Here is a 21,988-nt window from a genome sequence, read left to right as displayed (position 1 = left end):
CGACTACATTATCGGTGTCTGCGGCAGAGTTTAGAACATGGATAAATGATATGGAGTTAGTTGATTTGGCACTTAATGATCGTAAGTATACATGGTTATAGGGGACAGTCGTGCAGCCGTATTGATAGGAGCCTGGTTTCCTTAGGGTGGCTTGATGTGTACCCGGAGACGCGTCTGAGAAGCGGTCCAAGAGGTTTATCGGATCACTGCCCTTTGATCATGGAAGATTTCAGAAGGTTTGATGGTCCAAGACCGTTCCGTAGCATGGACTCGTGGTTCACGCATGAAGGGTTCTTGAGAATGGTAAAAAAAGAATGTAGGGAATTAGGAAACGTAACCTTCTTAGAGAAGATGAAAGCACTGTCAGAACCTCTACGTATATGGCATAAGCAACATTTTGGGGATATGACTGAGCGCATAAAAAGGTTTGAGGAGGAAATAAGGAAGGTGGATGATATGGTCAGTAGTGGAAGGTATGATGGTACAATAGAGGCAAGGCGAAGGGCATTAGTGAGGTGTTGTGAAAAGTGGTATATAAGGCAGGATGTGCACTGGAAGCAAATGTCAAGGTCTAGGCATGCCACTGAGATGAATAGAAACACAAGGTACTTTCATAATATTGCTTCGGCGAGGAGAAGGAGTAACCGGATTGAGGCTTTGGTGATTAATGGGAGGCTAGTGAGGAATCAAGCAAGAATCAAGATTGCAATCCGGGACTTCTACAAACGCTTGTACCACCAGGAAGTGTCCCCAAGGGTGAGCTTTAGGGATGGATTAGTTAACCGTCTAGAGAGGGAGGAAGCGAAAACTTTAGAGGCGCTACCATCAGTTGAGGAAGTGAAAGAGGCAGTTTGGGACTGTGAATCGTCCAAGGCTCCAGGGAGTGATGGATACAACATGAACTTTATAAAAAAAAGTGTTTGGATGAGATTGGAACAGAATTCACTGCAGCCGTGATGAACTTTTTTGAGACAGCAAGATTGCCAGCAGAAGCTAATGTCACTTGGGTAGCGTTGGCTTCGAAATTTGTTGGGGCTAAGGAGATAAAAGATCTCAGACCTATTATTATGGTTGGATATATCTATAAAGTTATCTCTAAAATTTTGACACGAAGAATGAGGAGTGTAATGCCAGCTTTAGTTGGGGAATCACAGAGTGCCTTTGTGAAGGGAAGAAATATACATGATGGAGCTTTAATTGCATGTGAAACTATGCAATGGTTGAAATTGAAGAAGAAGGCTTCAACGATTATTAAATTGGACTTCCAAAAAGCCTATGACAGGGTTAAATGGTGCTTTGTTGATACTGTGCTTGAGAAGATGGGCTTCGGAAGAAGATGGAGGGCGTGGGTTAGGGAGTGTGTTACATCCGCTTCTATTTCTATTCTAATTAATGGATCACTATCGAAACCATTCAAAATGGAGAGAGGACTGCGTCAAGGAGACCCATTATCGCCGCTTTTGTTTGTACTAGTGGTGGATGTGCTGAATAGGATGATCGGAGAGGCGGTTAGCAATGGTCGGATAGCTCTTCTATTAGTCGGTAGGATAATATAGTGCTTTCACACTTATAATTTGCTGATGACACTATTTTATTCTGTCCGTCGGAGGAGGAGACAATAAGAAACTATAAGAGACTTCTGAGGTGCTTTGAAGTGATGTCTAGGTTGAGCATTAACTTTGAGAAGTCTAATTTGATACCAGTGAACTGCAGTCAGGAGTGGGTTCACCAGATGTGTCAGTTACTAGATTGTCAGGAGGCAGCCCTACCGGTGAGGTACCTTGGTATTAGCCTAGGAGCAAATCCGCGGTTGGTAAAAACTTGGAAGCCGGTTATTGACAAGGTGGAAGAGAAACTCAGCCTGTGGAAAGCAAAGGTTCTTAGTAAATCTGGAAAGCTAGTACTCATTAAGTCAGTTATTAACAACCTGCTTATCTATTACCTGAGTTTGTACAAGATGCCAAATGCGATTGCACGGAGAATTATCTCTTTGCAGAGGAGGTTCTTTTGGGGGAAGGATGTTGGATGACCTGGTATGGCGTTAGTGAAGTAGGAGATGATCCAGGCACCAAAGAAGTTAGGAGGGTTGGGGGTGGGTGATGCAGTGGTCTGAAATACGGCATTATTGTTTAAATGGTGGTGGCGGTTCTCTAAGGAGGACTGTCCCCTATGGAAGAAGATTGTATGCTCTTACAATAGCTTGAACTCGAATCACTTGCTGTCAACTCAGACATTACCAAAGAGGGAGGGTCCGTAGAGAGACATATGTCAAGTGCAAATAAATGAGCAACATGTCAGATAGAAGATGGTTGATGGGCTTGCTATGGAAGTAGGAGATGGTAGATCCACCAGATTTTGGGAGGATACATGGCTCCAAGTGGGAAAGTTGAAAGACTCCTTCCCGAGGCTCTTCTTAATTTCAAACCAAAAAGGATCAGTAATTGGGGATTGTGGGTTCTGGGATAGGATAGAGTGGGTATGGCAATTCCAATGGAGAAGGGAATTACGACAATGGGAGACTGACACATTGAACCAGCTGCTTCATGTCTTGCAATCTGTTAGACTAATAGCAGATGTGCAAGATAGAGTGGTGTGGAAATTTGACAAGAAATGCGTTTATTCTACTAATTCATTTGTGCAGGTACTGTAGGAGGAGACTTTGGATGAGGAGATTCTGAGCTGCAGGTTCACAAAAGAGATTTGGAAGGGCCTAGTTCCACCACGAGTAGAGTTGTTCTCCTGGTTTGTTTTGGTAGGCCGAGTCAATACAAAAGACCGGCTTAGTAGACTGGGAATCCTACAACAGAGGGATACTTTGTGTGTGTTGTGTAAGCGAGATGTTGAAAATATACAACATCTATTTATTACTTGTGAGTACTCTTGGCAGGTATGGTGTGCTTGGATCTCAGCGTTTGGACAGCAGTGGATTGTCCCCGGTACTTTGAAGGAGCACTTTGAGAGTTGTAGATTTGTGCCGATGAGAAAAGAGCTGCGCAAGTATTGGCTTGTTGGGTTCTTTTCAGTTATGTGGACTATCTGGTTACGCAGAAACGATGTCATCTTTCACAGCAAGACAACAGGGATTAGAAATTGTGTGGATCAATCATTTTCATGTGCTACAGAGTGGTATTGTAAATAACTCATGTTGTTGATGGTTATGGCGGAGATGACATAGGGGTTGTTGTTCGTTTATCATTTGTATTTATCTTACTTACTTGCTTCACCTAAGTGTTGAGCTCTTTCTTTTAAAAAAAAAAATTGAGATGGTAGTAAAAGTTTGAATCAATATGAATAATCTTAACCCTTGTTAGCTCTCTTTTGTGGGCAGGGAATGTAATATTTAATGTTACATTTCAGTGGTAACGCCTTGGCCATCCGCATTAGGATATTTGTAATGACTATTATATTTATTGCTTTAGTTGGCATTTGTCATTATTATTATGCAAACTTTGTGAGCCGCATACTTTCTCTTTTTATTTTATTAATTATGCATTGTTAAATTTGGTATTAAGAATAACTCTAACCATGTTATTTGGTTTGAATCATGTGTTGATCTCTAACAAATTATCCACTCGAATATAGGATAGTGTTTGATTTATTTTTTTTCATGTTTAGACACCAAAAAAAATTTGATTAGGGCCAATTTCGAATGGATTTATAAAACTTTACCATTCATAAGTAGTATAATTTATTAATAATATACTTGCATTTCGAAGATTCATTATATTTGATTAATGGTAATGTTAAAAATTTAAAATAACTATTTTATATAATGTACAACTTTTGCTCCTTAAATTAAAGTAGTTGTTAAAAAATAATAAATAAAATGATGATGAAGTTTACCAAAATTAAGACTATAATTTTGTTTACTGTGAGATGTTATTGAACCGTCACGTGATCGAGCACCCATGTTCTATATATAACGCTAATATACTGCTTCTTGTGAATTGCGAGATGCTCATGCTCTAATTATATAGAGTAATTTTTTTAATAAAACTGAGTTAGAATGTGGTAACAAATATTATGCATTTTATTAGTGTTAATTTTGAAGGTTCATAAAATGTAAATCTTTCAAGTGAGAATAAAAAATTATTTATTTAAAAAGTATTTAAAAATGGTACAAAATTATAACTCTGCTGAAAGATTATTGTAACATAAACCATTCTAGAAGGGAAGATCCTTGATAGTTGTAGCAGTATATGAAAAATAACTTCCACACGTAAATTTTATAAAAATATTTAAATTTTAGGGCAATTTTCTCAAATAAATAAAATGGGCTTCAAAATTACCTAATTACACAATTTCACAAACGAAGACGCAATTGTATTTTTTTACGAATCTATAGAAACCGCTACTGCCAGCAGCAGATTAGGGTATAACGTAAACCGCTACTGGCAGCCGCGATTTACGAGCAAGGGCGTTTAAACAGAAATTGCTATAGGCAGTAGCGATTTCTGTGCAGCAGGATTTGGCCATAAACCGCTACAGGCAGTAGCGGTTTATGCATTGGAAGCAATATGTGTAAACCGCTAGAGGCAGTAGCGGTTTATGTGGAGTGTGCGTCAAGGCTGGTTGCCTATAAATACCCCTCCAAGACATGATTGAGTTGAGAAGAGTCTCATTTCTCACAAATGGATGGGGAGGAGTGTTTTGTGGCTTTGGTGCATTGCTCTGGAAAAAAAAAAAAGTAAAAGGCACGGGGTTAAATTCATAGATAGAGAATCCCTTAGTGTTTTTATTCGGTTGTCGAGTACGTTGGCAGAGATAAAATAGAGCATATTACAGAAGCTTGGTGTGTGCGGGACCAAGTGGATTAAAAAATTGTTCTACAAGATTCCCATTGCCGTTGTGGCCGCCTGTGTGAAGTATGAGACGTTTGTCATAGGGTCGGATGAAGACTTGTAGGTCTTGTTTCACTATCGACGGAGTTTTCCGGAGGTCAGAATACCAGAGTTGTTTGCGAAGTTGGAGGATAGCGTCGACAGCTCTAGGGCATCTGCGCCAAATCCTCAGTCGACGACGATGGATGGTGCCTCCACATCAATGCCAGTGGTCGCACTTCTGGTCCGATGCACGATCCTCCATGTGTTGCGATTGGTACTGCTAGTGTGCCTGTCGGTGTCCTCGATTTTGACTATGAGGTTGGACCAGATCGTGTTGAAAATGCCATGTGAGATGATGATTCAGCGGATGAGCCGGTCGACATTGTTGGGGAGGGTGAGGAGGATATTCCGAGCACCACACACACACCCCAAGGAGCATCCGGTTCCGGCACACAGCAATATCCTCCACACTGTCAGCGTTGAACTTGGAAGCCATTGGCGAACAGCGAGAGTTGGGGGAGACGTATGTGGGTCAGGGTCTGCATGATGTAACCGGTCTGGCGGAATTTCATCTTGGCCAATCTTTCCAGAGTAAGGAGGAAGCTGTGCTGAGTGTGAAGGATTACAGCATCCGGCGTGGAGTTGAGTACAGGGTGATGGAATCGGACCATCTGAAATACCAAGGGAAGTGCAAGGAGTTTGGAAAAGGGTGCACGTGGATGATCCGTATTGCACTGCGGCAGGGGAAGAACACGTGGAAAGTTAGGAGGTACAACGGACCGCACACGTGTTTGGCCACATCCATATCGAGCGACCACATACAACTTGATTATCATGTCATCTGTGCGAGGATCTTTTCATTGGTCAGAGCGGATGCGTCGGTTACGATTAAGGTGTTACAGGAAGCAACTGAGTCCACCTATGTAAAGAGGACCCGCCAAGTTCGTAGTATTTCTGTTCACTACCCGACACATGCATCGATACAACCACGCCAACGCGGCAGATCCCCAACTATAACTCCCCATGTCATCAAGATTTGCCACAAAGGACAACCACTGAATATGAACCCAGTTCGCACTCTTGTCCCCAAATAACTGAGTGGATAACAACATCATGATGTAGGCACGTGCATATATGCGAACAGTATCCTCGGTCGCATCTTCTGGCAACACCTGAAACCTCTCATGAAACCATGTGAAGTGGACGGTCATTTGCTTGACCTTATTCAGTGGAGGCAGCTCACCGAATAAATCCTGAAACCATTCCCAGGCTGGTCGCCCACCCTCCATGAAATTTTTAAACTCTGCAAGGCAACCACTGACAGCCCTCCCATCAATAGGCAAGCCAAGCTGAAACACCATATCTTGCAGTGTCACTGTGCACTCTCCAAAAGGCATATGAAAAGTATGAGCCTCGGGACGCCACTCTCAATGAATGTACTAACCATAGGCTCATCCAACCAGAACCAACGACTGTTTAGCCTGGCCAAGTGGTACAAACCAGCCCTCTCTAAATAAGGTATGATTCTGTCATGCATTGGCATATTTTGTTGCCGCCTCACACTGTAGATACACCTATTTGGCTGCACCATGCACGAAAGACATCCACAAGTTATTCAAATTTACATGCAACACGGAAAAATCTTAACTTATTCGACCGAATAAATAAATACATAAATAAATATTGCCACACAATGACACAAAGGAAACATACAAAATAAACACGTTCTTAACCTTAATCGATTTCCGACTAAACAACGGTTGCTTAGCTATAATTTAAACAGAATATTTTAAATTAAAAATTAAATTTAAATTTAACTTCACCTATTATTCCAATGTCGTCTAGCCTAGCATATACTGTCACTACATTCCACACCCTAAGTAAGATCTAACACTCAATTATAAGGTTTAAATTAATATCAAGGTTGCGAGAACCGAACCGATCACTGAACCAGTCAAGTTATAAGGTTTAAATTAATATCAATGATTCAATGGTCCAACCGTAGTTGAACCGTAGTCGAACCGATTTCGTTAAATATAAAATAAAATTATTAAAAGTATAATACAAATCTTTTAAAATTTAAATTCAATAATTCAGATAATAATAAAATTTAAAATTTCATAACCTACCAACTAACTAAACTAATTTCATGGCCAGATGACCGGTTTTCGGTTAACCCGGTTGAACCAACCGATCCGGTCAGGCTTTCAAAACACTGATTAACATTTTAGTATCTACACCCTACATTCTATAACCTATCTAACATATGTTAATGCTGAGATAAATAAAATAAAGCTAACCTCGTCGGCAATGGCACCGACAACGTGGGCAACACCGTTCAGTCGGTACAAGCTCTGTTCGTCTGCCATGCTCTCTACCTCAAGTCAGTGCTCGAAAAATTTCTAAAACCCTCTTCCAAGTGCTCCTCCTTCTCTCTACAAGTTTTCTCTCTCTAGGCAACCCCACAAAAGCACAAATGAAATCCGCGACTGCAAGCCACAAATTATATAGACGCACACTCCACGTAAACCGCTACTGTCTCTAGCGGTTTACGTTGCTTGCTTTCAATGCATAAACCGCTACTGCCTGTAGCGGTTTATAGCCAAATCCTGCTGCACAGAAACCGCAACTACCTATAGCGGTTTCTGTTCAAACGCCCTTGCTCGTAATCCGCTGCTGGCAGTAACAGTTTCTATAGATTCGTCAAAAAATGCAATTACGTCTGCATTTGTGAAAATGTATAATCAGGTAATTTTGAGGGCCATTTTATTTATTTGAGAAAATTACCCTAAATTTTATATCCAAATATAAATGCATATATAAATTAAAAAAAATAAATGTTAAAATCTAAATATTAAAAAAATATATGTAAATTTTAAAAATATAAAGTTTTAAATCAAATGGTAAATAATATGTATTTTTTTATCTCATTTTATTCAATTGATTGATATTGTTTAGAAAAATTGTAACCTTTCTTATTCTACACGAAGCTAATTGAACTTTTTTTTATAGTTAATATTATTTATCAATAAACACTACGAACTCATAATGCTATACATATATTCCAACTACTATATACACACAAAAGGGTAAAAGAGAACAATAAAAAAAGAATTCGTGTGTATTTAAATTGTTATGGAATGATAAAATATAGAAGGGTATTTATAGGTGTTAAGAGAATCGAAATAATAAAGATGTAATATCCTATAATAAATCTTTAAATATACTAAATGATTTTAATAAATGCTAATTGATCCTAATAGACTCGAAAAGACACGAGATAGAGAGGATAGGCTAATTGGTGAGATGAAAAAGTATTAAAAGAATAACAAAAGATAAGAAAAAATGGCATAAAGAAAAAATGTAAAAAAAATACGATGATTTTACTAGAAGAAAAATAATCTATGCTCTTCAAGGAGGATAACATGGTTCTGATACCATATTAAAAAGGGTAAAAGAGAACAATAAAAAAAGAAGAGGAATGTTAGGGGTCAGCAACTTTTGTGATTTGTAGCCATCAAATAGCCATCAATGATGGTTTTAATGGTGTGAGATTAGTGTGAGATTAGTGTGAGATTTCATCCAATGGCTCACTTTTCTTTGCTGGTTACATGCTGGCCAGAATTTAACAAAGTTGCTGGTCCCCTAGACTTTTTCAAAAAAGAATCTGTGTGTATTCAAATTGTTGTGGAATGAAGGATATTTATAGGTGTTAAGAGAATCGAAATAATAAAGACGTAATATTTTATAATAAATATTCAAATATGCTAAATAATTCTAATTAATACTAATTGGTCTTAATATATTCTAACAAGAAGATAATATATAACATGATGTGTGTTTATAGTGTTTATTAATAAATACTAACTATAAAATTGTTATTTTTTTTTCTTTTAGAGCACAAATTTCATAACATCAAAATTAATCTTAAGAAGAGATTATTATATTATGATATAGATAATATTTATAATAATATAACTTCTTATAACTCTTATAAATTTAAAAACTATATTTCTTGATATATTTTAATGTTATTATTTTTATTGTAAATAATTAACACTGAATATAATTAATTTTTACGGTTATAATTTAATTACTAATTTAGATACAATTATTTATTTGTTTGTTATATATGTATTTATTTGTGTATTACGATCTTTGTTAAATTTATATTTTATTATTATATGTTGTTATATATACTTATATAACTAAATATATTAATATTAATATTAATACATTAAAAAAAAGAAAAATTCATTCTCGCCGAAAGTGTGATTTTTTAAAAGGGTAAAACACTATAATAAGACAAGGAGAATGAAATTTTACACAAATAAGCCAAATGGAAAACTAGTTCATAAATCTACCAATGCACATTACTATATAGTTTGAATCAGGTTCATTCGAACTCTATTCACACATAATTCGAATCATGTTGATTCGAATTATACACAAACGCGCATACACACTAATTCGAATTATGTTGATTCGAATTTCACTAACACACGCTGCACATAGTAATAATTTAAAAAAATAGCTTAAAAAATGTTAAGAGTACTATAAAAGTTTGTAATATTCTAGTAATTTAAGTAAATACTGGTTAATTTCTAAATTATTATTGACTATGTAGAGTATTTCTTTAATGTCCTAAGTTATTAGGACATTACAAATTTTTATAGTACTCCTACTATCTTTTAAGCTATTTTTAAAAATTATTTTATATAGAATAAAATATTTTGTTAGCTTTTTTTTAATGCATGAAATAAAATATGTTAATTTTTAAATTATTAATTTTTTAATCAATTATTAATTTTTTAATAAAAAAAGGCAGAATTAAATCATGAGTAATTCGAATCTGTCCAATTCGAATTATTATGTGCAGCGTGTGTGAGTGTAATTCGAATCAACATGATTCGAATTAGTGTGTGTGCGTTTGTGTATAATTCGAATCAACATTATTCGAATTATGTGTGAATAGAATTCGAATGAACCTGATTCAAATAGTAATGTGCATTGATGGATTCATGAACCAGTTTTCCATTTGGCTTATTTGTGTAAAATTTCATTCTCCTTAGCTTATTATAGTGTTTTACCCTTTTTAAAATTTTTTAAAAAAATCCAAAAAAGTCTTCTCATTGTAAACGAGTTGTTTTTGGAGTAATTTAAAAAAATTTAAAAAATTCTTGTTCATTGTAAACCCCAAAATTTAACACCACACATGTCACATTCTTATGTTCGAGAATATATTCAAAAAATTTCATATCCAAATTTGTTTGCTGAAGCATCAACTTCTGTTATTTTATAAAGTATTCTTATTAATGGACATTGATTTGGAAATTATTGTTTTAGTACATATATTTTGCATTAGACTTCAATTTGTTAGTTAGAAGTTTTTTTTATATTTATTTTCAAAGAATAGAATTGTATATATAAGAAGAGACAAAATCTTTTTTTTTTTTTCAATTATAGTAGAATGAAAACAAAAAGCCTAAAAAACAAAGACACTAGGGAACTTTGTCCCTCTTATATAATTGTCAACAGCTAAGATTGGTGATAAGCATTTATGTAAGACAAACAAAGTTAAGACTTTGCTCTGCAAAAAGAGTTTCATTAAAATTATTTTGATCATAATTCTGTGAGTATCATAACTCTTTCATAATATATAATTAAATATAGTTCATAAAAAGACATATTTTTATACTATATTTTACACATGATTTCGTTATTATTCAAATTCCAATGAATAATAGCTCAAATAACATAGTCTTTCTATACTCAATTAAGAGGCTGTGGGTTCGAGTTTCCTATCTTTGGTAAAAAAAAAAAAAAAAAAACTACTAACTACACAACATAATTCGCATTGCAAAAACCATAGTTCTTCTACAACAAGACAAATTGAATGACTAGATTCACCAAATTGAAGGAGTTTGTTTGCGCTATGCTGAACAAACCTTTATCGTGTGTTTTAAAAAGTCATCTGAAGTTGAATATTTTCTTCTCTTAATTAGCATAGGTTCCGTAGTGGGGGAGAGCCTCCTCTTTTTTGGTGCAAAGATTTGAATTAGTGTTGTGCATGGCATTAATCAAATACGAAAAACCAAACATGAATACTAATATTATCAACTTGTTTTTGTACAGAAAGGACTATGTTTGGGAATTGGGATCAGTATTTGGCTCCTCAAAGCAGCAGCAAACGACAGATCCAGTGACCGTTTGAAACTTTGAAACAATTCAAATTCAAAATAGAAGCTCCTCCACACTCACGTGCCAACGACAATTCATAATACCATAGGCTGCACCTGCATCATGCATGAAGCTGCACTCTCAAACGGCGTCGTTTCAAAACACATTTTTGAAAAATAAGCTCTAGTAGTATAGAACCATGTAGGGGACCACACTCGTAACGAATAATGTGCCAGATCAACGGTCTAGATTGACCCACATTTGAAACCAACCCTTTTCCCCGCCCTCAAAAACGACATTAAATACAACCTTTATCATAAAGGAAAATTCACAATAAATGATAAACAAATAAATTAAAAAAAATAAAACAATAAAATAATCTGATTTAATGCACACTCACGATTTTCTCTCTTGTTTTTTCTCTTAACTCTCAAAAGTTTTCAAATGAAGAAGAAAAAGACCCCTTCTTTTCCCTTTATATGGTAGTAATTGATTTCTCTCTGAAAATCAGAGCAAATAGTGCCACTAACAATCTTTCTTTCTTTCTTTCTTTGTTTCTGCGTCTTCGTTTTCTCTCTTTCTTTACTTGGTTCTCGTTCAGAATTCTCAAGAAAACAAAGACAAAGTGAAGAAAAGGAGTTTCAACGGTTCAAAATTTGATTGAAATGTCGAACCGTCGTTCATCGTTTTCTTCCTCAACGACGTCGTCTTTGGCAAAACGCCATGCATCGGCGTCGTCAACCGAAAACCACAACGCGGGAAAGGTTTCCCTTGCGAAGAAGCGAGCGCCGCTAACAAACCTCACCAATAACATTTCTCGACGCTCTTCTCTGGTATTTTTTCCACTTCTGTATTCTTTCATTCCTCACATGTTCAAGCTTTAGGTTTAGGTTTAGGGTTTCATAGATTGATCAATTGTTAATTTTGACAGGTACCTTGTGCTACTAAAGTTGCTAAGACGAAGAAAGAGGCTTCATCATGTAACACTACTACAACTTGTTCTTCAATTTCAAGCAACAAGATACCGATTTTGCAGAGTGCTGTAAAGTGCAATGCTGTTGTTTTTCCGAAGCCTAGTTATGTCTCTGCAAGGGAAGAAGGTGATGCTAAGAAAGTTGTTGTTGCTGTTGCTGCTGCTGCTGCCCCTGTTAGTGTTCATATCTCAAAAATGGATGTTTCTCCTTGTAAATCAGATGGGGCATCTGTTTCCATGTCTGTGGATGAGACCATGTCTTCTTGTGAATCTTTCAAGAGCCCTGACATTGAGTATTTGGACAACAATGATATCGCGCCGGCCGTTGATTCAATTCAGAGGAAGACATTCAGCACCCTCAACATTTCTGATACTCCAGAGCCACCAGCAGGTTGAAATTGATTATGAAGATGAATATGAATATGAATGTGGATATGAATATGCTATTTGTGTTATTATATTTTGTAAATCATTTTGTGGGGTTTGATTTTGTTTTATTTTTTTATCATATTGTCTGTACCAGTGCCTTGTCTTCTAATGCAGTACATGATTGGATATGTTTTGCAGGGAACATATGCAGTAGAGACATACTTGTTGAGTTGGAGAAAGATGACAAAGTTGTGAATGTTGATAACAACTTCATGGATCCCCAGCTTTGTGCAACATTTGCTTGTGATATATACAAGCACCTGCGTGCATCTGAGGTAAAAAATGCATATCTCATATTATGTGTTTGATGTGTTATTAGTTTAGTAATCACTGTAGCTACTGCAACTTTGTAAGACTATTTGAAATTTTTTTTTTTTGAATAGTAAGTGGATCTTGCTTTGTTAGATTCCCAACTTAAATTTCTGACTGCTTTTCTTTATTCAAAATTTAGTAGAATGCCATTATTCTTTGAATAGTAGTAGAATGACCTTTTTGTCGGATTGCACCTTAGTCCTTCATTTCTGCTTTCTTTCACATTTGGCTTCATAAAGTTGCATTTGAGGGCTTAGTCATCCTCAATAACTATGAGAGTTTATTTTTATTAGTCAGATAGTCCCTCTTATTTTACCTATCTGCTACAAAACATTAAAATTAATACCATTTGATTTGTTTATTCTAAATTCTTTTTCTTTGTTAAATATGGAATCTTAGGCAAAGAAAAGACCTTCCACGGACTTCATGGAGAGTGTTCAGAAGGACATAAATCCCAGCATGCGTGCTATATTGATTGATTGGCTTGTTGAGGTAATCTTGATATTCAACAAAAAAAGTGTTAAAAAATATAAACACACTTAATTTTTGGCACATGATATTGAACTTTTTTATCTTACTGTATTGCAATTGGAGATCAAGTGCAGGGGGTTTATAGCTTTATGCTAAACTTCCATATTCGATTTTCAGGTAGCCGAAGAGTATCGATTGGTACCTGATACATTGTATTTGACAGTGAACTACATAGATAGGTATCTTTCAGGGAATCCAATGAACAGGCAAAAATTACAATTACTTGGTGTTGCTTCCATGATGGTTGCCTCGTAAGGGTCCCTCTTATGTCTCTGATTGATGAAATTTTTATCTATTTGGATTGGCAAAAACACATAATAATAGAATTTGATGTTTGGTTATTATTGACAGTAAATATGAGGAGATTTGTGCACCCCAGGTAGAGGAATTTTGTTACATCACCGACAACACATACTTCAAAGAAGAGGTTTGTGCTTTTACATTTTATTGGCTTAATTTTGCAGCTTCAAGTTACTTGTTTATAATACATTTAGTGTGCCAATCTAATGCAAATTATTCAATGCAGGTTTTGCAAATGGAATCTGCTGTCTTGAATTATCTGAAGTTTGAAATGACAGCTCCAACAATTAAGTGTTTCTTAAGGTAGTGATTAAAGTGATTGCTATCATATACTCTGATCATTTGAAGTTCTATGGTTTCTAAATGGCCTAATTCAACACCTCTTTTATTTTTCATGTGGATATCAGACGGTTCGTTCGTGCAGCTCAAGGAGTCAGTGAGGTATCTTCTTCTCTTAAGCTGGTTATTTCTATTTGTAGTTCTTGTACTGCATTTAATTGTATTGTTTCTTTATAATTAAACTCCACTTCTAACAGTAAAATGATTCCATGTCTTTATTTTTTCAGACCCCTTCGTTGCAACTAGAGTGCTTGACAAACTACATTGCCGAATTGTCTTTGTTGGAGTACAGTATGCTTTGTTATGCTCCGTCACTAATAGCTGCTTCTGCAATTTTTCTAGCCAAGTTTATACTCTCCCCCTCAACCAAACCATGGGTACAGTACTATCAACAAAGCCTATGATCATTTTAAGATTCTTAATGTATTCATTTTAAGGGTATATATGCTTGTGCTTGATATTATTTTTTCTCCTTAAACAGAATGCTACATTGAAGCACTATACACAATACCAGCCCTCTGATTTGTGTAGTTGTGTAAGGGATCTCCATCGACTTTGTTGCAACAATCCTAACTCCAATTTGCCTGCAATTAGGGAAAAGTATAGTCAGCACAAGGTATAAACATAAACATCTTTGCCTCTTGAGTGGTTGCTGCTATGATTTGTTGTTCCCTTGTATAATATTTTTTCCTCTTAACTCAGATATGTTGAATTTGTGTTTTCAGTACAAAAATGTGGCCAAGAAGTGTTGCCCTTCCTCAATACCTTCAGAATATTTTCAGAATTGAGGAAAGATACAGTTGAATTGCCGTTTCTCAAGAGAGAAGGCCATTCTTCTCTTATCATTGTATATGTAGTTACCATTTTTCCCACCTTGATTAGAAGAGTTCTTGTTGTATCTGCTTTTCATTTGATGTGGCATGCTCTGTGGGGGTTCGGCCATAAATTGACAAACAAAATCAAGCTTCAAAGAATCTACTTGAATCATTGGCTACTGCATCTCCATCATTTTTATGGCTACCACATACACTGTCCAATTTTAAATATGTAGTAAGCAGTAAAATAGAAATAGCACATGATTAATTTGTTGAACCTTTTTTTACTATGGCCTTTTAATCTAATCAATAGTTACAAAGCATCATTTCCAATGAATTTGAGTTTGCTCTACAAGTATCATTATCAAAATCATGAGAAAGCAACGCCAATCATAACCCATAATAATTATAAAGTATATATAATACATATAACCCAAAGTTCACACTTTACAGTAGCAAGCATCTTATTATGCATCTGCCAAATGATAAAGGCATTTATCAAAAGATAAAAATTGCAATATAAAATGCCATTAAGATCTTATAAACCACACTGAGCATTTGACACAACACTTCCATTACCGTTAGGCATATTGCTAAGCCATTGCAAATCCTCAAAGGCACAGTACGGACCACCCTTGGGCTTGTCAATACTAACGGGCTTCAGAAACTTGGGGGCCCAAGCAGGTGTACCATCCTCATACGAATTATGGGTCAATCTTGTCAAACCCGACCCGTCCAACCCAATGGTGAATATCTCACCATACGGCTGGTAATGATGAGGGTTAGATATTGGCTCAGCAGAAATGCCCGCAAAATCCGAAGTAAACACAATCTTCTTCCCATCGGGACTAAAGTATGGGTGGTTTGTTCTCCCACCCGACCCGCTTTGAATAAGTTTCCTTAACCCGGTTCCGTTGGGGTGGATCAAGTACAACTCAAAACTACCATTACCGGGTGCGTGCCGGTCCGAAGCAAAAGCGATCCATTCTCCATCCGGTGACCAGTTACACATTGTGTCTGTCCAGGGCCCCTCCGTCAACCGTCTTAGCCCGTTGCTTTCGCCTTCGGCCGCGTCCATCACGTAGAGGTTCTTGTAACCCGTCCGAGCTGACCGGAACACGATCCATTTCCCATCAGGCGAAACCGAGGGAAATGCGTTGTTGCCTCCGCCGAGTGTCAACCGCTTGATGTTGTTACTCTTTTGGTCAACGTTGATGGAAATGATATCGATACGCGTGCTCTCTGAGGAGAATCCTTCTCCGAGTGCAGTGTAGATTATACCCGGTCGAACCGGGTCCCATGCGGTTGAAAACGTCATCGCGTCAGAAACCTTTCGAAGGTTCGAACCATCACTGTTCACTACGTAGATCCCTGGCATGTCGACGTAAGCGATTCGGTCACCCGAGGGAGAAAAAACCGAGAACGAACCAGTGAACCGGAAGATGGATAGACCAGGAACCGGGCTTTTAACATTCTCGAGGAATAGCTGAGGGGATTCGTTTGAGTTTGGCTCGCCCCTGCACTTGTGGTATCCGACCCGGGTTGAATCGGGCGAGAGGAACGGGTTGAGGTGGTGAGAATTGGGCGAGACGAAACGAGTCAACTCGGTGAACTCGTTCTTGACCAAGTTGAATAATTCGATTTGGCGATAGGTGGAACCCGGCCTCCTCGTCGCGACGGCGATGAATTCGTGATTTCCCGGCGAGGTTGCCGGCGTGAACGCGTGGAGACCCGGCGGGGTGACTCGCTCGACTCGGACCGAGTCAACGGATATGGAACCCTTTCCGGCGGGGAGGATAGCACGGTAAACGCTCCACCACTGGTCGTCGCCCCTCCGGTGGAAATAGATGGTGCGATCGTCCACCCAGCTTGGCCAGCCACCATGTTCAACAACCTTGACTCGGTGAGTCCCATCCCGAGTCAAGAACACATAGATGTCAGTAGTAAGATCCTCCACCTCGCCGTTCCATCCAGATTCGCCGTAGGAGGCGACGGCCGTGAACTCCCCGGAAGGAGACACCGCGGGGCTAAAGTCAGCGATGCCGTAAGGGGTTAGCCTTCGAGTGTTACCAGATTTGAGGTGGGTAGAGTACACGGCTGCCCAGCTGACACGTGGCACGCCGGGGTTCTCATGTGTGGAGACGTAGATAAGATATTCTCCCGTGAGGGTTGGTTTATCCTTCATGGAGACTTTGTTATCGTTTTGTGAGTGATTGGGTAGCAGAGGGACTTGGATTCTTTTGGTGATGGTTTGGGATTCGAGAGTGGATCTTCTTGATGAGGTTTGGGGTTGTTGTTGGATGTAGAGTGCGTCGTAGAAGATGGTGGAAAGGCCGTTATTCCGTTCAGTGACGTAGACGAGTTGAAGGGGCGGTGGTGGGTCTGTAGGGAGAAGGAGGGTGGGGGGAGCGAATTGGCCGTTAAAGTTGACGGAATGGCCATCGGTGAGTTGAAGTTCAGAATTGGGAGTGAGTGGAATATTAACCGGGACGGAGTAGATGTCGAAGGCGTAATCGGGTCGACCAAGTGTGGTGAAGATTATGCTTGTGGAACCTTGTTCTTCATCAGATGCATAAGATAACGGTAACAGTGACCATCTCCATGACAGTAGAAGCCATACAAAAGGCAAGTACTGCCGTAGTTTCATCGTTTCTGTTTCTTCCTCACTGTCAAGAGTTTGAGTGAGTGAGTGAGTGCGTGCGAGTGTGAGCAGTGTGAATGTGTGATAAATTATTGTTATTTTATTATTTAATTAATTGAAGAAGAATGGATCGGAAGATAACGAGGTGAGGTCCAAAATTTGTTGTACGTGTGGCGAAGTGATACGATAACACCCTAATGTGTCGTTTACTGCTTTATTCATGGGCTTGTTGGACTTTTTTCTTGGCCCAAAATGTTGCAACTCTTATTATCATTAGTCAATAGTCATATCATCACCATAAATATCCAGAATCCAGAAACCCCTTGTCTTCATGGCAGCAACATCTGTAAATATAAAAAAATTCTATATATATTAATGTTCTTCAGAATTTCGTGAGCAATGACGTCTGCTTCATATTTCCCTTTCATCATTCATGTTACCTTTTCTATTTATTTTATTGTGGCTAGAAAAATAAGGGGAAGCTGAAGAGCTTTCACTTCAGGGCCTTAGGGGGGTTGGAAAAATGGAAATGTGCTACGAACTTACGAGTACGATATTTTTGGTGTTGTAGTTGTAGGTAATACTGGGCCTGGTGAAGGAGTTGAAAATTGGGCTCTAGATGAATTGGGCTCTAATTGTAAAAAGAAAAAAAAACACAACTGTTTCTTCTGTTTTGTTAGTTACAGTAACGGCTTTGCAGTGTGACGTAACCGTAGACAAACAAAACTAACGTGTCACAAAACCGCGTTGGATGCAGAAACTTAATCAGTAAGTCTCACCTAACTTCACCATTTACTAATACATATACACTTCTTCCTCATTTTCATTCTCTCTCTTTCAAGTTTCAACTGAAGCTCTGGCTTCTCTCACATTCTTGTTACACCTCTCAATTTTGACTCTTTCGCTGGATTCATTGTCTGATTTCAAATTAAAAGTCAAAACTCCGATCTCTTCACGAATCCTGGTACAAAACCCTGATCATGCATGATTCATGATAATCAATTCACTCTTTCATTTGTTCTAAATTCTTAATTAGGTTAACTGAATTCTGTTGTTTGTCTGGTTTAGTTGGAGTAACCATGAGTTTCTTGAGGCCTAGTGCATTGTACTACTTCCTTGTGGCTTCTCCTTCAATGCGATGGATGCCATGTCAGAGTGGAGGCTTCTTCCGATGGCCTGGTCTTGATGGGTTCATGAGGCTCCTGCTGCTTGCGCTTCTCTGGACCATGTTCTCTGAACTTCACTACATACCCTCTTCTTCTATGTACCCTACCCTTCGTGTTGGTGATCGAATTCTCGTCGAAAAGGTACCTCCTAACTTCATTCTTTTCTCTCAAATCTGTGCCCCTTTTCTTTTACTTTTTCTTTTTCTTTTTCTTTTTATCTATCTAACTTCTATGTTTTAGCATATTCCTGTTCTATGTTGGCAGAACCTTCCAATTGATGGTTGTGTGTAGATTTAATTTATTCGTAATACAATTTCTTTTGCCGTTTAGGTTGTAGCTAGCTCTAATTAGATCCCATTGATATTTCTTTTTAGGAGTTGGTGTTCTTGTATGTATTGATTAGTTTTTATCATGGCAATCGTTCCATTGGAGTATATACCCTTACATAAATACCCTCCTTAGAAGTGATATACTCTGAAATCCGAAGTCTGTGCGAAACTACAAATTCTCAAAATGGCAAGTTGATTTGACATTTTAAGTTGTACTGCGTGTTTTACCATCGGGTGGTGAAAGTCAGAAAGTGTATGTTTAGTAAAAGAGGGTGTAAATTGGTTAAGACATCTAGATATAGTTTTCAGTATTGTATGAATAAGCTATGTTTGGTGATATCAAAGTTGTTTAACCACTTGTATTTGAAGTGATCAAGTGAATTCTACTTGATATACTCAATGAATTCTGCTAGTTTTGGTAGTAAATATGTTTTTTAAGGAAAAGGGGGGGGGGGGGGGGGAACATGAGTCGTCTGGAAAGTAAGAAGTGGAAATTTGACTAACAAGAAATGTACGAGTTCTTAGACATTGCCCTCCTATCAATGAATTCTGCTAGTTTTGGTAGTAAATATTTTTTTTTGGGGGGGGGGGGGTGGGACATGAGTCGTCTTGAAAGTAAGAAGTGGAAATTTGACTAACAAGAAATGTACGAGTTCTTAGACATTGCCCTCCTATCAACTCAATTTTAGTGTAGCAAGACCATCTAAACAATGTTTGAAAATGGCACAAACATTAATACAGCATAAGGGTAAATAACTATAGAAGGGAGAAAGATAGAGAATAATAATCTAGGTCAAAGGGATTTTAGTTTTAGGTCATGGGAGATGTAGCAATAACTGATATGTAATGAAAAGAGGATGCAGAAAGAGTATGTCAATTGGCTTTATGAATAATTTGTATAAATAGCGGATATTGTTTGGTTAATGATTGTTTCCGTTGCTGTAGTTTGTGTTGATTTTTGTTGATGGAAATAAATTTTAGCTTCGTTGAAATTCTGCTTCATTATGATGCAATTTTAAAAGTGGGGTCATTTTTTATATTTTGTCTTACACTCTTTTCATTTTTGTTTCTGCATACTGACTGTTTGTGTTGTGGTGAGAAACACACTCAAAAATAAGGTCAACAAATATTTTCTGATAAATTTCTGTTTTTCTACTTCTATCATCTTTTTAATATTTGAATTTTGATTTATTTTTCTTGCAAACTTTGTCAGGCTTCATTTTACCTCAGGAGTCCTGCTGTAAATGATATTGTAACGTTCCGGGATCCAACAAAGGTATGTTATCATGGGACAAGTTGCAACTTACTTGCATATTCCTAGGACGCAACTCATGACACAATTCAATTATATGATTGTGGTGGTATTCTGTACAGCTATCTAGAGACAAAATGGATGGTGTTTTCATTAAGAGAATTGTTGCAAAAGCCGGAGACACAGTTGAGGTATAAATGTGCTTCAATTTTCTTTTTTTGGTAAAATAAATCATGAGCAGAGAGAAATATAACTAACATCAACTCTTCCTATCCTGAATCGCAAAATTTGCAGATTCGTAATGGGGAACTCTATGTCAATGGTGTTGCACGGGATGAAGATTTCATAGCAGGTCCACCATCATACACACTGGAGTTAACTGTGAGGCCCTAATTAATGCTATGGTCCTTTTTACTTTTAACCTTCATTCAAGAATTATGCTGTGACCGCAATTCATATTCGTGAACATTATGAGGTAGAGTCGTTGCACAAAATCTCAAACTATGCTTCTTTCACAAGTTCAACAAATGTCTGCTTATTAGCTTCCGGATTAACAATGTTCTGTTATGGAGAATCATGTGTTCTCGCTTTCCCTTTTATGTTTGCTTTGTGGCTGAATATCATTTCCCCTTGTTTCTTTGTTGATTCATATTTTCCTTTTCCTCACTTTATTTCTATCCTCGCAGCGTGTGCCTAAAGGCCATGTTTATGTTTTGGGGGATAATCGTAACATCAGCAATGATTCCCATATGTGGTGAGTAACTCCTGCTACTAGTTTTTGCCCTTTTGTTATACATTTTACATTAAGGTTATGTTTTGTTTGAGGTTTGATGGATAAAGCTCTTTGTATAAATACTCGCAATTTATCTATGGAAGTTTTCACCTCATTTTCTTAAGTCGTTCATTTGAAGCACAATTTGATATGTTCTCTTGATGTATAGTTACATCAGTATCTTTGTTGTTTAATGTTTGAGGAAACATGGTTTTACAGAAGCTATTGTTGTACTTAACACTATATGAATCATTTCCCTTAATCTCTGTTCTGTTAGGACAAATGATGGATCTCTTAACGTTAAACAATTTCTCCTATTATCATTATCTTTTTCTTCTTTGTAACTTGAATCTTATTTTCCTTAATAATGAACAGGGGACCACTTCCTGTGAAAAATATTATCGGAAGATATGTCATGTCTTGGCACAGACCAAGAAACATTTGACACACATATCATTATCCATTGGAGATGTATTGCAGGAAATAGAGTTCTACCTCCATGTGATTTCCATGAAGAGTTATATCCGAGTTATTGAATCATATTATTTGCTAACTCTAACTGCCATATGGATACTCAAATACCCCTAGTGAGACCTCATTCTTCTGTTCTTCCTTCGGATGAAACAATTAAGTCTTGTCTCACTAGGTAAAGTCGGCTTCATGTATTAGACCACACCATAGTGTTCTAACATGAATCACATTCATATCCGAACCATTTACATCCAAATCTCTTTCAATATCACAAAAACAAGCAAAAAATATTTCATGTGATTCCTGCTTGGTTCATTGTTGTTTGAGCATGGCATTGCTGATTGTCTATAGGAATCTGATTTCTTTTGTATTATCCACAATACAATTTGTTTATATGCATTGAAAGAAAAAGAAAAGTGTGGAAAGGAGTATTGAATTATTTGAATCTTGCTCAAAACTATGGCATAAGTTAAAGATACTTGTTAGTTGTTATAGTGTCATGTTCTTTTTTACTTGAATGACTTTGCTGCCCCAAAAAAAAAAAAAATCCTTTTAACTTTTTATCTATGGTCGGATTTGGATTGCTTGGAATATAAATATGTCTTTGTTGTTCGATAAAGGGAAGAATTTATCAAAACCAATTCTATCTACTTGT

The 21,988-nt window shown here is 37.2% G+C and overlaps 3 protein-coding genes across 4 annotated transcripts; 2 read left to right on the top strand and 1 right to left on the bottom strand.

The window, feature by feature from the left end:
* The first annotated feature begins 11,367 nt into the window (after positions 1 to 11,367).
* Positions 11,368 to 15,039, top strand: LOC112764239 (cyclin-A1-1). 2 transcript variants are annotated; one of them, XM_025809790.3, is made up of 12 exons: positions 11,513 to 11,836; positions 11,935 to 12,103; positions 12,197 to 12,367; positions 12,544 to 12,680; positions 13,117 to 13,209; positions 13,366 to 13,499; positions 13,600 to 13,675; positions 13,775 to 13,851; positions 13,956 to 13,989; positions 14,115 to 14,264; positions 14,369 to 14,503; positions 14,613 to 15,039. In XM_025809790.3, exons 1-12 carry the CDS (start codon positions 11,669 to 11,671, stop codon positions 14,673 to 14,675), a joined length of 1,407 nt encoding a protein of 468 aa, XP_025665575.1. In that variant the 5' UTR covers positions 11,513 to 11,668; the 3' UTR covers positions 14,676 to 15,039. The 2 variants fall into 2 exon arrangements, with proteins under 2 accessions (XP_025665574.1, XP_025665575.1); XM_025809789.3 differs by having other exon boundaries at positions 11,368 to 11,836; positions 11,935 to 12,367.
* A 56-nt stretch (positions 15,040 to 15,095) lies between these two features.
* On the bottom strand, positions 15,096 to 17,991 carry LOC112764238 (uncharacterized). Its single transcript, XM_025809788.3, has one exon. It carries the CDS (start codon positions 17,347 to 17,349, stop codon positions 15,241 to 15,243), a length of 2,109 nt encoding a protein of 702 aa, XP_025665573.1. The 5' UTR covers positions 17,350 to 17,991; the 3' UTR covers positions 15,096 to 15,240.
* A 90-nt stretch (positions 17,992 to 18,081) lies between these two features.
* On the top strand, positions 18,082 to 21,772 carry LOC112764240 (chloroplast processing peptidase). Its single transcript, XM_025809791.2, has 7 exons — positions 18,082 to 18,307; positions 18,412 to 18,650; positions 20,052 to 20,114; positions 20,213 to 20,281; positions 20,385 to 20,471; positions 20,777 to 20,844; positions 21,238 to 21,772. The coding sequence occupies exons 2-7, from the start codon at positions 18,423 to 18,425 to the stop codon at positions 21,305 to 21,307; spliced, it is 585 nt and encodes a 194-aa protein (XP_025665576.1). The 5' UTR covers positions 18,082 to 18,307; positions 18,412 to 18,422; the 3' UTR covers positions 21,308 to 21,772.
* The last annotated feature ends 216 nt before the right edge of the window (positions 21,773 to 21,988 follow it).

The sequence above is a fragment of the Arachis hypogaea genome, chromosome 17 (assembly GCF_003086295.3).
Source record: "Arachis hypogaea cultivar Tifrunner chromosome 17, arahy.Tifrunner.gnm2.J5K5, whole genome shotgun sequence".
In the NCBI taxonomy this organism is placed as follows: Eukaryota; Viridiplantae; Streptophyta; class Magnoliopsida; order Fabales; family Fabaceae; genus Arachis; species Arachis hypogaea.
The sequence above is the reverse complement of the archived record's forward strand: the minus strand, read 5'-3'. Positions and strand labels throughout refer to the sequence as shown.

Coding starts and splice junctions, on each gene's coding strand:
- LOC112764239 (XM_025809789.3), top strand. CDS start 11,669: ATGTCGAACCGTCGTTCATCGTTTTCTTCCTCAACGACGTCGTCTTTG. Junction 11,837..11,934: donor TTTCTCGACGCTCTTCTCTG/GTATTTTTTCCA, acceptor TAATTTTGACAG/GTACCTTGTGCTACTAAAGT. Junction 13,500..13,599: donor GCTTCCATGATGGTTGCCTC/GTAAGGGTCCCT, acceptor TATTATTGACAG/TAAATATGAGGAGATTTGTG.
- LOC112764238 (XM_025809788.3), bottom strand. CDS start 17,349: ATGAAACTACGGCAGTACTTGCCTTTTGTATGGCTTCTACTGTCATGG.
- LOC112764240 (XM_025809791.2), top strand. CDS start 18,423: ATGAGTTTCTTGAGGCCTAGTGCATTGTACTACTTCCTTGTGGCTTCT. Junction 18,651..20,051: donor ATCGAATTCTCGTCGAAAAG/GTACCTCCTAAC, acceptor AAACTTTGTCAG/GCTTCATTTTACCTCAGGAG. Junction 20,845..21,237: donor AGCAATGATTCCCATATGTG/GTGAGTAACTCC, acceptor AATAATGAACAG/GGGACCACTTCCTGTGAAAA.